The sequence below is a fragment of the Amphiura filiformis genome, chromosome 3 (assembly GCF_039555335.1).
Source record: "Amphiura filiformis chromosome 3, Afil_fr2py, whole genome shotgun sequence".
NCBI classification, from domain to species: domain Eukaryota; kingdom Metazoa; phylum Echinodermata; class Ophiuroidea; order Amphilepidida; family Amphiuridae; genus Amphiura; species Amphiura filiformis.
The window spans coordinates 61,439,366-61,457,522 of record NC_092630.1 but is presented as its reverse complement, the minus strand read 5'-3'; the positions used below and the strand labels follow the sequence as shown (position 1 = coordinate 61,457,522).

Genomic DNA, 18,157 nt, shown 5'->3' with positions numbered 1-18,157 from the left:
ATGTTATCATGCCGGTTGTTTGAATGCTTGGAAGTTACATCTTTTTTCTACCGCAAAGATTGCGGAAAGATAGCGTAAAGATTCTGTCTAGTGGATAGATAATATATGTTTGAAGATAGGAGAAAGGAAATAAAGCCAAAGGACAAGAACGATAAGTATCGCTCAATGTTGTTTATACTCCTGTCATTATCATCTGCAAATCTTTGTGTGATGGGGAAATGGGTCATTCCGAGTCTTGTCAGACCAAATCGATGTGATATTATGAAAAGAACCAGGGTCGCTAAAAGATCAGCGATAGACTCAAGAACGAGTCAAAATTAGACCCTACATTAGTAGAAAAAAGTGTATATGATCGTTACCTCGATTATACACAAGACATAAAGTTGTAGCTTCGATAAAGTATCGGAGCAAAAGTTTTGTGCATGTACATTTGCAGTATAGTATACTGCGTTGGTATCGTACACAGTGTGTGTACTGTACATTATAATTTGTGCTCAGCTCAGCGCTGAGAAATTCACTTGCAGCACATGCTTGTCAAACACGCTGGCGCTAGACTTGATCAAGACTTGCGTTCATGCTATAGTGGACCTAAATAGGCTAGGTCTAACTTGCTTGGGTTTGGACTTAGATAAGTCTAATCTTTGTTATGACTGGAAGCATCCTTGCCCTTGACAAGTAAAGTTGAAATTTGTTTCTGAATTTAATTCAGGGACCATCTCAGATTTAGTGAGATAGTAAACAAACCAGTTTCTTGTAAAATAGAATCTCATTAATTATGGCTGCAAAATATCCAGGGGATATTGAACAGGTTGAGAATGCTAGCAAAATTAGCAGGAGATCAAAGAGTAGTATTAGCAGTGCTATTGCAAAGGCTGCACTGCGTAACGCCAAGTAAAGGAGTAAACAAACAATAGTTCAAAAAAGACAAAAATTGAAAAAAAAGAGCTTGAATTGCAACAGCAAAAGGAGTCTTTAGAGATAGATGCAGAATTGGAATTAGAAAAAACCAAATTAGAAATTTATGAAAATCTCAGTACGACATCAGGTAGTCAGGATAGTTTGCCTCTACCATCTGCTATAGACAGCCGAAAAACCGTACAAAGTTGGCTTGATAACCAAGATGATAGTCCTGGAAAAGTTGAAATTCAGGAACCAATTGTGCAAAAATCTGATGTCAGAATGCAAAGGCCAACATCAGATGTACATGTAGACAGGTCTATGGCAGCTGGACAAGACATATCTCCTGAACCACAGAGAGAAACTGTACATGTTGAATTGGCTTCTAATATAAAGCAGTGTGATGATAGGAATATAGTACCTCATCATCAGGAGTCAGACCAGAAAGTACAGGTGAACTTGGAAGTACCAGTGCTACCAAATAGACTTCCTGCTTCGTCGAAACCTAGAAATATAGACCCAGTAGTCAGGCCGAAAGTTAGACAGCCAAAGTTGGAAGACCACAGATCTGAACGTGATGTGAACCGGCCACGGCTTGATTACAATAGTCATCCAGAGGAATATACATTCCGACCAAGACATGTGCATGATGATGCACCTCCTATGAAGCCATATAGACACATGCAGGGACCAGCACCCGTAGATCAGTATGATCAGTTTATGCCATATTACATGGACTATAGACCACAGCAACAGCCATATTTTGGCCCACCATATTATCCAACATATAGTGTACCCACACAGCCTGTTGGACCCCCACATGTTCCAATAGCTAGTGTACCCACACAGCCTGTTGGCCCCCCACATGTTCCAACAACTAGTGTACCAACAGAGCCTCAACAGCAAAGACAGGCAGATCATTCTGCAGACCAAGCTGAACAGCTTAGTGAATTAACCAGATTGCTGATAAAACAGCAGTTGCGAGCTTTATTGCCAGAGACGAAGATCCAGACTTTCGATGGAGATCCGTTAAAGTATACATCATTTATGAGAGCCTTCGCATTTGGTGACGAGGACAAGACAGATGATGAGAAAGAAAGACTGGAGTTCTTATGTCAGCATACAGATGGAGATGCCAAGAAATATGTAGAGAGCTATCTTCATTATGAGGATCCAAAGGAAGGCTTCGAGAAAGCTAAAGAAACTTTAGCCAAGAAGTTTGGAAGTGGCCATAAAATTGCACAAGCAATGCTGAAGAAGGCCAAATCCTGGCAAGAAGTTAAAGATGAAGATAAAAGCTTAAATGCCTTTTCGCTATTTCTTACCGAGTGTAAGAACATGATGCAGACAGTGGATGCGTTAAGTGAGTTAGATCATTCTAACACCTTGAAGATTCTTGTTGCGAAACTACCATACCGACACAGGAATCTATGGAGAAATAAAGTGTATGCTATTGAAGAAGAACAAGGAAACACAGTAAAGTTCAGCGATCTTGTTCAGTTTGTCGACAGACAGGCGAGAATAATTGCGAATCCAGTGTTTGGTAGAATAGGAACTCAGAATCCTTCAGTAGCAACAAGAAGAAAGCCTTCACTACAACTGCTCAAGAGGTCACAGAGAAGAAAGCTTCAAACAAGTCATGCACCTACTGTGGAGATGGCACCAAGCACAAGATCATGGAATGCAGAAAATTCTCCAAGTTGCAACCTAAGGAGAAATCAGCCTTCTGTTTTGACAAAAAATTGTGCTTTGGTTGTTTGGAAGCAGGACATCCTAAGAAGCAGTGTAAGGATCTGTTGAAGTGCAGTAAATGTCAGAAAACGCATCCAACTGCGATGCACAGAGACAAACGAGAGCAAGAATCTCAATCACCTAAACAAAACAAGTCTCAAGAAGAGGCAACTGCTAGTGGCAGTAATGTAGTGACTGGTTGCACCAAGACTCTAGCTTCAGCAGCTACAAGTAGTGATACCTCACCATTAATGACCATAATACCAGTATTGGTGAAGCATGAACTTAGCGATAGTTTCATAGCCACATATGCTTTCTTGGACAACGGTTGTGATGCGGTTTTCGCCTCTTCACTACTACAACAGCGAATGAACCTGAGGACTCAAAAAAGAAAACTGCTAATAGGAACTTTGACTTCGAAGAAAACCGTGAACTCAAAGGTGGTGTTGGATAAATTGCTAGTGGGTGATTTAAATCAGAAGAATTTCATCCCGTTACCACAGGTGTATATCGAAGACAAGATTCCAGTTTCCGCAAAGGACGCGACCGACTCAAGAAGATCTGAGAAGATGGGCACACCTTTGCAATATACAGTTGCCAGTAATACCAAGCGAGTACCCATGTATTCCAGAGGTAACAATGATGATTGGAAGCAACACTCCGGCTGCCAGCATGCCGCTGGAAGTAGCCACAGGAGAAATTGGTGAGCCATACGCTATACTCACACCCCTGGGATGGGCAGTGTACGGTATTCCAGGAAGGTTTAACAAGCAAGTTCAAACCTACTTCTGCAGTGTAACAGAAGGTAGCCTGGAAACCATGGAGACCCAGTTCCAGTCTTATGTGACCCCTGAGTTCAACAAACGTATGAGTGATAGAGGCCTGCCAGTCAAGCAGCTGGTAGAAAGACCAGACTGGATAAAGGGGCCGGCGTTCTTGTTAGAACCAGAGGAAGAGTGGCCGGGTGCAGAACCGGCAGTATCAGAAGAATCTCCGGAGTCCACAGACGTGGAAGTCCACGCTGTCACAGCTGAAGACCAGAGCGATACAGATAATGCTCTAGACCAGCTGATAGAGCACTACTCCAGCTGGACAAGGCTCAGAAGAGCAGCCGCCTGGTGGCTGAGACTTAAGAAGATTCTTAGAACCAAACAGAGACAGAGTCACAACTTCACAGACGCACTTACTGTGCAGGAGTTGGAAGAGGCAGAGTGTGCAATCATAAAACATGCACAGAAATCTCTGCTACTTGACTCAAAGATTACCAATTTAGACCCACAGGTGATGGATGGGATGGTAAGAGTAGGCGGTAGACTGAAAACGCCAAGATACCGCAGAGAATGCGAAGCATCAACTCATCATTCGAAAGATCACCACATAGCGACTCTCATAGTCCGTCATATTCATGGAGAGATTCATCACCAGGGTAGTAACCACGTTCTCGCCGAATTACGACAGAAATACTGGATTGTGAAGGCTCGAGCTAAGGTGAAGTCAGTCTTAGGGAAGTGCATAATCTGCAGAAAACACCGAATGCCAGTTAGCAAACAGAAGATGGCTGATCTTCCCGCCTACGAGTAAAGAGTGATGATCCAGCCTTTACAGTCACTGGATTAGATTACTTCGGACCCTTCCATATAAAGCAGGGCAGAGTAACAAGGAAGAGATACGGTATGCTGTTCACGTGCATGAATAGCAGAGCAGTCCACATTGAAGTCGCTCACACCCTGGACACTAGTTCCTGTATTGATGGGATTAGGCGATTTATAGCAAGGCGTGGACCAGTCAAAGTAATTCACTCTGACAACGGAACCAACTTGGTCGGTGCGGACAATGAGTTACAGCGCTCTGCAAGAACTAGACCAAGACCAAATACAGAACTTCTCAACATCCCACACATTTGAATGGCGATACAATCCACCAGCAGCCTCCCACCACGGTGGAGTATGGGAAAGGCAAATTCGTACTGTAAGGAAGTTAATGTGTGCCATCCTCAATGAACAACACCTGAAGACATGCAGGTCGGATGAGCAACTTCATACCTTCATGTGTGAGATAGAATCGACGTTGAACAGCAGGCCACTCACAAGAGTGTCGGATGATCCGGATGACTTGATGTCATCGCGCCCGGGACCTCTTGTTGCTGAGACCGAGGGCGGACATGCCACCAGGGTGCTTTGTCGAGAAGGACATCTACGCCAGAGCGTTGGCGCCAGATCCAATACCTGGCCGATCTGTTTTGGCAAAGGTGGCTGAAGGAATATTTACCTGAACTTCAGCGCAGACAGCGCTGGCTGCAGCCACAGAGGAATCTGAAGACAGGAGACGTTGTTCTCATAGTAGATGAGTCAGCTCCTAGGAATTCCTGGTTGATGGGAAAGATCGTCACAACCTTGCCAGACAAGAATGGTCGAAAAGTGCGACAGGTTGATGTGCGAACCAAGTCATCCACCCTACGGAGGCCCATCAGCAAGTTGTGCCTGTTGTTGGAGGCAGAAGAATAAGCTGTCTGTTTCCATGGTTACTGGAGACTTGAAGTCCAGAGCCTATGTCTTTTATGTTTGTTAGATTGACCTTGTCTTGATGTGTCCGGTAGGGAATGTCTCAGGTGTCTTGTTGTTAAAAATCATCAAAATTATGGCCTATTGATAACAGTAGATTTCACTAGGTGACACTTGCGCAGTGCGTGGGTCTTCGATGCAAAGGACATCTCATGCAGGCAATACAAATTTATACATTAGGAGACACTTGCATGCAGTGCGCGAGGTACGCGATGCAGCACTCAGCAGAATGCGAACACGGTAACACAAATCAAATGGGTTTATCGGAGTAAGATTATTAAGGATTTGGTGAAGAGCCTTTTTGGAACGTTTGAATTTGTCTATTTTCCAATGGTGCACAACCTTGTCTGTGTGTTCTGGCCAGGACATGGACAATTGTTGTGCAATTTGCTTGTGGAATGTTTTGAAAGGCTTTTGATTGATAGGAGAGGATATGCTTCGTATTGGAAATTTATGATTCAAAGGTTTGATTCTTTGATGGAAGTCATCCGTGAACATTTGATTGCCTAACATGGAAATAGAGCATTCCTTGTACTTGTACTTGTAATTGGCAACCATGTTGTTTTCGAGTTGCCATGTCGTTGTTCGGTTTGATTCAAGAAAAGAAGAAAAAATTCATACTGACACGAAACACCCATAAACACCAACAAAAAACAAATATTATTGTATGAAAGAAAGATTGAATAAAAAAGAAATCAAAAAATATATAAATATTTTTGAGTATAGTAATAGCGTCGGTAATCGTTTGTGCCACCTATGGCTGTATGGAGCCATTTGCTTCGAACTACCGACCATAATTTGAGGATCAGCAACGTTTGTACCACTCATGTTGGAGCATGAGCTTCGGAATTGCTGATCAATGGATCCAGCGAGTTTGTAATTCATCAAGTTCATCATGGACCGTCGGATTCAGGGAACCCCGCAGTAAGGAGCAGCGTTGGAGCAGTAGGCCAGCAGCGCATGATCTTCTTCCAATGTTTCATCTGGAGTGCCGAACCGATGTGGATTGTGTTATTTGGACAATGGACATTTGTGATTAGGACACGAACACTATTGATTAGGATTCAAGATAACTCATGGAACCAGTGATTCTTAGTGAAATTTGCTAAATTGTTTGATACCACAGTCAAAGAACTATAAAGCATCATTTGAACTATATTATGACTGTGAAATGTGACTATAGCGCTGCTACAGTGTGAACTCTTACATTATACTTAGTTATATTAGTGGAGAAATCATTATAGACAGTATATAATCTCCTTAAAGCGCCATTGTTGAATCAATAAGTGTTATATTCAGCTATCAACATAATCAGTAAAGTTGGAGATAAAAGATTATTGTTAAATTTCGGCAATGTTTTGGCACAAATTTAGTTTGCCATTTTTGGATCAAAATGTATTGTTTGTTAATTAAAAAGAAGTGATTAGTAATTGCATGTTTGACACATGGCAATTAAGGGGCCGGTATGTAGCCACCACCTTCTGGCTTGGAAATTTACCTGGCTGGCGCCCTCTATTTTGGACCATAACTTCAGGCAGAGATCAGCAAATATCTTGAATGTTATCATGCCGGTTGTTTGAATGCTTGGAAGTTACATCTTTTTTCTACCGCAAAGATTGCGGAAAGATAGCGTAAAGATTCTGTCTAGTGGATAGATAATATATGTTTGAAGATAGGAGAAAGGAAATAAAGCCAAAGGACAAGAACGATAAGTATCGCTTCAATGTTGTTTATACTCCTGTCATTATCATCTGCAAATCTTGGCGTGTGATGGGGAAATGGGTCATTCCAGTCTTGTCAGACCAAATCGATGTGATATTATGAAAAGAACCAGGGTCGCTAAAAGATCAGCGATAGACTCAAGAACGAGTCAAAATTAGACCCTACAATAACATATAACTTGAAACTGTTCTTCTTTTGTTCAAATAGGAGGTACAGCAACAGCTGCGCAACATGACTCTAAGAGAACTTGTGCTGAATGGAAAAGAGGTAAATGTAAATTTGAATTTCAAAGTTCTGTGAACAATGACTCTTCTGGTATGAAATTTAGCTACAGACCTTCCATTGCAATAATATTCTGTCCATTCGATTTGTGGAGACGTATTGCAAGCAGAAGTGGACTACTACAGTCAGTTTTATAATGGATTTCATTTAAAAAATTGTTTATTTAATGTCAGTTTGAATTAATAATTATTGATTTGTTTGTTTGTTGTTGTTGTTGTTTTTATTTTATTTTTTGTTTTTTATTTTATTTTATTTTTGGGTTGTTGTTTTTTTGTACATTTTTTTACTGCTACTATTGTTTTAGGAATACGATTTCTAATATTTTGCCAGAGTTTATGGATGATTTTGCAATGTCTTTCATATTCTTGCCCCAAACAACCCTGTTATACCATGAACAAACCAATTAATCCGAATTGTCCATTCATTTGGGATGTAACAAACTATTTGATTTCTTACAGGTTTGTACAGCTTTGATTACCGCTCTCATCAATCGCTACATAGGTGACAATGCCACAACTGACGCCATCAGTAGTAAACTCAGAGAAGTGTGTCCATCACTGTATAGCAAGGAAGATGCCATATGCTCAAAGGTAATATATCACTAATTGAAAAAAATGCTATTATGCTAATAAAGATGTGATTATACTATTTTTCATCTCGGCGATTAAGATGTTGGTGCATTGTGGTAGCTATTTCATGCGTGCATCAAAGCAGCGTCTTTAAATGCATGCCTGTGTACACAAGCACTTTTTGGCAAATCCTCATGATTTGTTAAAGCTGCGCCCAATTATGGGCAGTGACTTGCCAAGATGATAAATACTTAAGTTATTAAACTTATGGAAGTGTAGCCATCACAGTACAGAAAGGAATATGCTAAAGGCTAATAAAGTAATTCTTAAAAAACAAAAATTCTTAACTTATGCAATTTGTAGCAAACTCTTGAGAAATCTATTTATCATGTCATATCAAGGATTATATACCTCATCTAAAGATTCCCACCATCTGATTGGTTAAAAGCGCGGGCATAGTTCTGCGTATGCATTGTTCCCAGCGTAAAATGATATTACGCACGCGGTAATGTTTTCACGCGCTATAATTAGGCCTACACGGAAATCGCATATTGTAATCTATGCCGTTTGCATTGACACTATTAATTTCTCTTCCCAAAATCTACGCTTTTAACCTAACAGATGACAAGAATCTTAAGATTTGGTATATAAAACAAATATTGACTGCATTTTATTCGAGCATGGTTAAAATTTTAGGCCAGCAGTGATTTCAAAACCGTGACTATGCTGTGGGGCATAGTCTAAAGATAATATCAGAATCCTGTAAAGCAGGTTGAAGCCTAAATATTTGGACATGAGAATTTTCAGTTTTAAAACTGAATTCAGTTTTATTTTAGTCAAAATTTCCGCAACTTTATTTAAAACTCTGTTTTTGGTATTTGTTGCCCAATTTCATGCACATTTTCTGGTTTGTTTTTTGTTTTTTGTTTTTTTCAGTTTTTTTTAGGAAAGTGCATGCCTGAATATTGATATTGATTCACTGTTTCATTTTTTTACCCAATTGTTAAATTCATTTGTAAGGGTTACAGATGTGATGATGAATGATTAATTTACTTTTCTATTACAGGCCAGTGAGCTGCTGAAGGCATCCATGCATTCTCAGACCAGATCTAATAAACTTAAGATGCTGCAAGAATCTCTTGAGGTGAGTCACAATGAATTTGGATGGTCACTTGCAGCAATTAACAGACAAATCCTGAGTGATCAAACCCCCTGCAGATGAGATGTTAACCTACAGGCCCCTACATGTGATTATGGTAGCAGTTAAGTTAGCTCAATTAATAATGGTGCAAGAGGTTGCAAGTTTGAACCCTGGCGGTGATTTAGTACACACTTGTGGAAAATTTGAGTTAGCTTGAAGTTCCTGTGAACAAGGAACTTACTGCTAATTGTCTGATTGTAACCCGAACTTCCTGCTAATTGTCTTGTTGTAACCCTGGAATATCCAGGGTGTGCGCTTCTAAGTAGCGAAGTCCCTGAGTTGTTAAATAGTTATGGAATGATGTGGTACTGTAGTGGTCAAGGTCTAGGCATTGTGCCTGTGTATAGCGCACTATAAATCAATGCACATTTTTTTATGTAGAAGCAATGGCTTATGCAATATACGGCTTGGTGTTAAAATATGCGCTATGTAGTACAATGTAACATAGAAACAAGTCAGAATCATAAGACACAATGCTTTGTTATTGATTAAACTGGGTATTCATGTTTGTTTGTTTGTTCGCAGCTGTTCAAGAAAATCAGTCATCAATTGAATCTGGATGCAGTATGTCAGGAATATCACCAAGGTAATTGGGTTGGATGTTGTTAATAACAATGTAATAGTTTCTTTATTTAAATGCAGTATTATTGGTGTGGATGGTATTCTCTAATAGGGATGCCATTGCTTTTTTTATGTAATGTCAAGACATCAAGACATTAACAGCTTTTATCATAACGGTATATCTGGCAGGTTGGTGCCTAGATTGCTGTCAACCTCCTTTTAGAAGCTGGCTCATTTTGCAATTCCTGGAATGTGAGATGGCAGTGCATTCCATGTATGGACTGTAGGGTTGGATTCACTTCCGCATCACTCAACGCAGATGCTGGCGTACATCGCGCAGTGTACCCAAAAAAAGGTCACACTATGTCAGGCTGTGTTCATTCAATCGGAATTTCCACTGTAGCAAACCGGCGAAGACGAGGATCAGTCTGAAGCTGATCAGGAAGTAGTCTAATTACCAGCCTCACTGAAGTGATAGAATTATTGCAGAAATGGAATTAAGATTAATGGCATACTTCAGACAATACACTTAATTTCACAATTGGTATCAAAAAATATGAAAATATAGGGCTGCAAAATTCCCTTGCTGTCCATGCACTTTACACACAGGCTGATGATAACTTTGCACTTCAAAATCATCAATGTAATCAGAAAAGCTTTTAAAAATAGTACCTTTTAACACTCACATGGCTAACTTTCTTTTTTTTTAGCCCGTTTTTATGATGGGGTAGTGGACCTGTGTCTATCTGCTGCTGCTAAACGTGACCCACAGAGCCTAGCGATACACTATTACAAGAATGGTGAACCTCCTGAAGATATACAAGGAAAGACTGTCTTCATGGCAAGGTAAGTCTAAATGTGACCCACAGAGCCTAGCGATACACTATTACAAGAATGGTGAACCTCCTGAAGATATACAAGGAAAGACTGTCTTCATGGCAAGGTAAGTCTAAATGTGACCCACAGAGCCTAGCGATACACTATTACAAGAATGGTGAACCTCCTGAAGACATACAAGGAAAGACTGTCTTCATGGCAAGGTAAGTCTAAACGTGACCCACAGAGCCTAGCGAATGTAGCGATACACTATTACAAGAATGGTGAACCTCCTGAAGATATACAAGGAAAGACTGTCTTCATGGCAAGGTAAGTCTAAACGTGACCCACAGAGCCTAGCGATACACTATTACAAGAATGGTGAACCTCCTGAAGACATACAAGGAAAGACTGTCTTCATGGCAAGGTAAGTCTAAATGTGACCCACAGAGCCTAGCGATACACTATTACAAGAATGGCGAACCTCCTGAAGATATACAAGGAAAGACTGTCTTCATGGCAAGGTAAGTCTAAATGTGACCCACAGAGCCTAGCGATACACTATTACAAGAATGGTGAACCTCCTGAAGATATACAAGGAAAGACTGTCTTCATGGCAAGGTAAGTCTAAATGTGACCCACAGAGCCTAGCGATACACTATTACAAGAATGGTGAACCTCCTGAAGACATACAAGGAAAGACTGTCTTCATGGCAAGGTAAGTCTAAACGTGACCCACAGAGCCTAGCGAATGTAGCGATACACTATTACAAGAATGGTGAACCTCCTGAAGATATACAAGGAAAGACTGTCTTCATGGCAAGGTAAGTCTAAACGTGACCCACAGAGCCTAGCGATACACTATTACAAGAATGGTGAACCTCCTGAAGACATACAAGGAAAGACTGTCTTCATGGCAAGGTAAGTCTAAATGTGACCCACAGAGCCTAGCGATACACTATTACAAGAATGGCGAACCTCCTGAAGATATACAAGGAAAGACTGTCTTCATGGCAAGGTAAGTCTAAATGTGACCCTCAGAACCTAGCGATACACTATTACAAGAATGGTGAACCTCCTGAAGACATACAAGGAAAGACTGTCTTCATGGCAAGGTAAGTCTAAATGTGACCCACAGAGCCTAGCGATACACTATTACAAGAATGGTGAACCTCCTGAAGACATACAAGGAAAGACTGTCTTCATGGCAAGGTAAGACTAAACATGACCCTCAGAACCTAGCCATAGACTATTACAAAAATGACGAACCTCCTGAAGACGTACAAAAAAAGACTTGTCTTCATGGCAAGGTAAAATGACCCACAGAGCCTAGCTATACACTGTTGCAAGAATGGTGATCCTCCTGAAGACCTACACTAACAAAACACTATTGCAAAAATGGTAAACCTCCTGAAGACTGTTTTCATGAGATGAATTTTGTGCCCTTTGCATTAAATGAACAATAGCAATACCCTGTAAATATGTCAGGCTAACTTAATACACTCCATTCAGCTTGTTTAGCTTGGAATTTTCAAGAATGGCACACAGGCAGATGTGTGCAGTACCTATGTAATATTGTATTTGGACTTTATTGATTGGCGCATAATAAGCATGCACAATATTTGCCTATTATGAGTTGATAAAACAAGGCCCGTTATCCGCCCAGTTGCATAACCACCCCGCTACCTTCATATAGCATGTAAGAAAAAAGGCATTACGTTCCCTTAATTTCAAGTAAATTTAACAATCCTTCTTTTGTAGGTATGAATGCTACAAGTGCATCACAGACATCATGGAGGAGTTACTTAATACCAGCCGTGCTCATCCAGCATCACCAAGCCTACCAAATAAACCAGGACCACCTGCTACACCCGATCCTCATCAGATGACAAGCCAACAAGCAGAAGCTTATGTAAGTGATTTGATGCTTCTCTTATCAGTTATCCCTAATTGTGACCTTTTACCACGAAATGAGCGCTAAGTCGCAAGTTGGTAGTTTCAAGACATCCTGGCTGACTAGGTTGAGGTTCTTTGTTTGCCGCGCACCTGCACAAGCCAGTAGTGTCCTTTATGACTGGCCCATTGTGTGGCCATTCACAAAGGACATACAGACATACTACTGGCTTGAACAGGTGCGTGTGAAACAAAGAACACCAATGCAGTAGCCAGGGCATCTCAAAACTACCAACTTCCGACAATATGCTCAATTCGTGGTAGCAGGTGACAATTAAGGTATGATAAAGCAGTCACCACCAGTGTAGTGCTTTTGATGCTTTTTTCCCCTTGTACATCAAGACTCTCAATCACAAAAGTGATATGTGATTGAAGAGGTTCATCAGGTCTGTTAAAGAGGCATGGTCCGATTTTTCATGGTGTGTTTCGTAGATTGAGGCCTACCATTAAAACAATATGTTTCCAAATTTTGAGTTATATTGCTCCAGCGGTTTTGATATGAGAAGCAAAAATATGTATAACAATGCCCCATAGGATAGTACATGCACTTCCAGTTTGGTTACCAAAAATCACTATGTTTTTATCAAGACAAAATGAAAATTTGTGTCTTTCTGCTGACAGTTTCCCCACAAACCTTCTGGCTTTCAAAGCGTTGATGATGTTATTGATCCCATCTGCTATAGCCAAAATAATAGTTTCTCTATCATGAAAGTATGATGTACTGCGTACACTGCGTAATGTCGCAAGTTTAGTGGAATGACACGATAGCGCGATCGATTGTGCACGCACAGGAAATGCAGCGTTACCCAAAGCGTGTGTTGTACGCCAACGCAATTGTCATTGCGTGCCTATTGAGCTCTCATGATCGAGAAACTATTATTTTAGCTATAGGAGCGGGAACCTTAACTAGATGTTTTGTTTTTCCAGAAGTGTTACTACTGTTTCCAACTTTGGTCTTGAGTAAAGTACTAGAGATGTGACTTGGTTGCAAGTCACTCTGTGATTTTAGGAACAACTGAATTGCATGTAACTAAAAACTAACATTAAAATGTGTGGCACATATTTTTAAAGAGAATAAACCTGTATATTGTCATGTTTCAATATCATCTAGTAGCATTTCCCTGATTGCCAAACATCATCAGTGGGTAACTATGGGTTACTTAATATTGACTTAAAAGATTATCATGCATGTTAGTTTGTAATCAAATACTGTATCCATCTTTGATACCACAGATAGAGGCAATGTTAAACCAAGCATTAGCCACAGATGACGAGTTGTTCCATGTTGCTCTGTATGATTGGTTGGTAGACCAAGGACTCACAGAACGTCTCCTGGAGGTAATATTACATCATTAAATACACTTAGTCTGTGTGCCTTTAGGGCAACCATATGCTAAAGGTCCTTGGCAAATGTTATAGAGTCCAATCCTGTCCAGTGAACCTCTACAAAAGCTAACATAAAGTAAGGCTCATGCTTGACCAATGCACACAAGTTGGTGGATGTTTTGTTACTACTTTTTTCAAGGTCATCTGAGGTCAAATAAGTAAAGATTGATGGATTCTCATGAAACTCTGAAAATGGTGATAATGATGATCCATTTTTCAAGGTCATCAGGATCATCCGAGGTCAATAAATAACAAATGTTCATGAAATTGAAAACCATTATTTTGCAAGGTAATTCAAGGTCATCTGGGTCATCTGAGGTAAATATTCTTGGATTTTCTTGAAACCTGGTGGAAATGGTAACTTTTGGGTACAACATAATAACTTGCTGGGAGTTAGTCACCTGTGCACGATTCTGTATTCTCAGCATATTTAGGGGTATGCATTTATATGCCATGGGTGAGAGGGGCAATACATGTAGAGGTAAAAAGCAATTCTTAAGTATATAAAGCAACTGTGTCCCCAGGATTTGAACCTATGACCTTGTAATGTGCTATTCCAGTTGAAATCCATACATTCCCTATGAAAGACATGACTTTAATCTCCCACACAGGAGTGTGAATTTCATATGTAGTTACCCGAATGGGTGACTCCATTTGAAATCTATACCCCCTTTGTGGGAGATTAACGACATGTCTTCCATAGAGGTGTATGGATTTCAACTGGAGTTGACATGAGAAGAAGTGAAGTCTGTATACTTTGATCAGCTTGTAAACGGCGGGAATTGTTTTACCACTACGCCAAAAAGTCGACCCACATTAAGAGTGATATAGTTGACCTGTCTGGTCTATATTGTGCATGTTAAATAAAGTAGACAAAGTATAGGACTTCAATTAATACTTAGTGATGCTTCTGGCGAGATGTCACAAGGCAATTCTCAAAATAAAATATATTGATATTAATCTGTGATGTTATAAGGCCCACCGATTACGAGATGATCAAACTATAGTGCTGTGCTTGTTATCTTACATCGTACTGTTCGATGTTTTTTTTTTCCAAGTAAGTGACATATCTATTTGTGTGTGGATCATTTTCAGGTGAATTCACCATTTGTGGAGCCGTACCTGAAGAGAGCAACCCAGTACAAACCAGACAATCTGGATATGTTAGATTTATTGTGGAAGTACTATGAGAAGACCAGGAATTATCCCGCCGCTGCTAAGATACTATGCAAACTGGCTGAACGACACAGGTATGGGAGTGAGGGGTCTGTTATACAGGACTGAAACATTAATTACTCATGATGGGGTAGTTACACTATTCAGCAAATTCCATCAGCGGTGTCCGTCTGCTCATCTGATTATCGCGTAAAAAGAACTAGGTTGCTACGCAGCTTGACCAGTGAATGAGGTGCCGATGTGATGATGACGTGATTCAATTAGCCAATCTGAACCCCACTTCCGCATATGCCATAAGCTGCACCAAATCGGCAGACCGCTGAAGAACTGTGCTGAAACTGAAGCAAAAAATTCTGTATTGCCCTTTTTCAGGCAGTGTCAGGTGTTTTTTCTATGTTTTTTTACTCTTCATTTATCACCTCAACCATTGTAAACTTAAAATGAAACATCAATATGTTTTTTAAACTATAAAGGAGAGGAAAACACATTGTTAGCTGTATTTTCTACCCAAAGATATATATGTTATCAGATTTTGACATTTTAGCCAAGCAATAGTGATTTTTTTGCTAAATTGTCAAAAAAACAAAAACATATCCGACCCTAGATTTGGCAATTTTTTTTTTTTTTTACTTTAGAAATAATGTTCTTGCCAAAGTGAACAGCTTTGTGTGACTGTATCTTGAATAAGGTGAATAAGATCAATCAAAATTCTGCAGCAAAGGAGAACACAATAAGAAAGTATGTGAAAGAACATTGTGTATGGATATAATTCTAAGATTTCATTTGCATTTTTGATCCAGAAATGGATGGTTTGGAATGAATGAAGGTTGGATAAAGTTGTACATTTTGATTACCTTTGCTTCTATTGAACAGTCAGGGACACATTGAATTAGTATGCATTGCTAGCTGTTTGATAGAAGCAAAAATAATTAAAATGTACAACTTTATCCAACTTTGTAAAAAAAATTGGCAATTTTTTATTTTTTAGTAGCAGTATTTCTCAGGTCTCCAACCTTGAATAAGTCATTTTGGGCCTATAACTTGCTTTTCTGGCCAAAAATTTTTTTTTTTTTTAGAATTTTTTTTACAAATTATGTCGACATTAAAAAACGGTGCAGACGACAGCACTAACTTCGATACTTTAATCAGCTCATAATAGGCAAGAATTATTGTTACTGTGCAAGTCAATAATGTTCTAACTTAAGCCTGTTAAAATTCACAAAAGCGAGCATCAATCACGCAATACTCAAAGCACAGTTCGTGTTAGTGCTGTGCTCAGCTGTTTGTACGCCATTCTATATCAATCCATGATGTTATGAGTCCCGCCTATTACGAGCTGATCAGAGTATAAACTGCTATTTAAATACATATTTTGATGTTCTTTTTACAGTACTGACATTTCATTACAACAACGCATCGAGTACTTATCGCGAGCCGTCATGTGTGCCAAGAGCAGTACTCTACGTACCAGTTCAGCTACAGAAGGAGAGTTTCTTCATGAGCTGGAGGAAAAACTGGAGGTTAGTTGAAGGAATTGAAGAACATGATTTGTACAAATATTTTATGGTCCTTGAATTTTTAACCCTTAACACATAGTCCAATTGTCAGTAAAAATCACAGAAAATGGGAGCAATAACTTAACTTTTAAACAGTCTTTGGACCCTGTTGAGATTAAAATTTACCACACTCATATCCAGTTCGCATGATAAACTTCACATGTTAATATATTTTGTCTACGAGTTATATATTTTACACCACCTTTTGTGAAATTCAGATTGTGATGTCAGGACTTGCTTGATAGCCATTTGGTAGAGCATCAAATAAATGAATAAAAGCTTCGCTACTTGATAAGGAAAATTACTAAAGACAGAACCCCAATTGTATATTTTATATCTCTTGCGATTGCATTTGGCTACTTTCTACTTGCTGCATTCTAGGAGTATTAAAAAGGATTATAATGTTGTTGTTTAATCATCCCAGGTTGCCAGATTACAGCTGCAAGTGTTTGAATCCGTAGCCAAGATAGCCACCCAAGACCCACAATATGGAGATGCATTATCACTACTGAATTCAGAACTCATGGATATCACAAAGGTAGGATGATAATAGAGATGCAGTTGTGACATGATATGATCCACTCAGGGCAATGTTGAAAGGATCTAAAGGCAATCATAAACATGCAAAACTAAACTTCTCTTCATCCCATAACAAGTATGCTTGAGATACTGCCACAAAAAGTTTGTATGTCATTTTTGTCGAAATTAAGTTTTTGGTGGATTATGACAATTTAGCTAGGTAAATATGTTAATGTGCTTGTGTTAAGCTCCTTCTCCCTTCATTCATTTTCCCGGCTTTCTTATCCATGATCACATTACAAAACCCCACTAATTATTGAGTGTAGGGTATATGACACTAGTAATAATTGAGTCACACGTACAAACTGTTACAAAGAACACATCTGATGCTGACAAATTTGACTTTTTGTTTTTAATATTAAATAAAACACCCTGACGAGTGCCAAAGCTAGACATTAACATTTTGCCATCCATTTGAATAAAACTGCCCATCTTAAATTTTATCTTCTAAAGTTTTTTTTTTTTTTTATTTTCTGATTTTATTCCAATGTTTTACTCAATTGAATAATACCATTAGGCAAAAAAAAAAAGATAGGTTGCTTGTCCTCCACAACTTTTTCAGAATTGGGTCGGTCGGTCAGATTAAAATTTTTTTTTTTTTTTAAAGGTCACAGCCAAAACATGACTGTATGCCTTTAATTATCGTACGCTATGAAATAGAGTAAAGATTATAAGAACGCTTCCGTCTGAAGATCCGTCCTTCAGTCAGTCAGTCCGTCCTTCCTTCATTGTAAAAAATTATTTCTCAATAATTGTGTTTGTAGTCGCTATAATTTATAAACAGGAATAAATGTAATAGAGTTGGTATCATTGTGTGACGTTTTTGTTAAAGTTTGTTCAACAGAAAAATTATATCGGATTATGTTTTACTTTTGACGTTATGTTTGTTAATTGGTTTTAATGTTTAAAGTTTCTTTTAGTAGAGAGAAACTGTAAAACTATACCATTGATTTAGAAACACTGTATATAATTGTTCCTGATTTTTCAATTGAGTACACACTCTGTTATTAGCACCTTTTGTTATGTCTTTGACTAATATACTGTGAGTAAATAAAATGAGAGCTATAAAATACAATCAATTAGGCCAGGCAAATATGTTGGGGAAATTGTAATATATAATACACCTACCCATCATGCAGTGGGAGTTTTAATGATATTTTTGCCAAA

The 18,157-nt window shown here is 39.1% G+C and overlaps 1 protein-coding gene across 1 annotated transcript in view; it reads left to right on the top strand.

The window, feature by feature from the left end:
• Positions 1 to 18,157, top strand: part of LOC140148885 (nuclear pore complex protein Nup155-like) — an 87,395-nt gene that overhangs the window by 45,038 nt on the left and 24,200 nt on the right. Inside the window, exons 21-30 of the mRNA XM_072170981.1 lie at positions 7,119 to 7,178; positions 7,652 to 7,783; positions 8,829 to 8,906; positions 9,489 to 9,549; positions 10,235 to 10,370; positions 12,102 to 12,252; positions 13,527 to 13,631; positions 14,775 to 14,929; positions 16,246 to 16,375; positions 16,836 to 16,949. Coding sequence (XP_072027082.1) covers positions 7,119 to 7,178; positions 7,652 to 7,783; positions 8,829 to 8,906; positions 9,489 to 9,549; positions 10,235 to 10,370; positions 12,102 to 12,252; positions 13,527 to 13,631; positions 14,775 to 14,929; positions 16,246 to 16,375; positions 16,836 to 16,949 — 1,122 coding nt within the window. The remainder of the gene's footprint in view (positions 1 to 7,118; positions 7,179 to 7,651; positions 7,784 to 8,828; positions 8,907 to 9,488; positions 9,550 to 10,234; positions 10,371 to 12,101; positions 12,253 to 13,526; positions 13,632 to 14,774; positions 14,930 to 16,245; positions 16,376 to 16,835; positions 16,950 to 18,157) is intronic.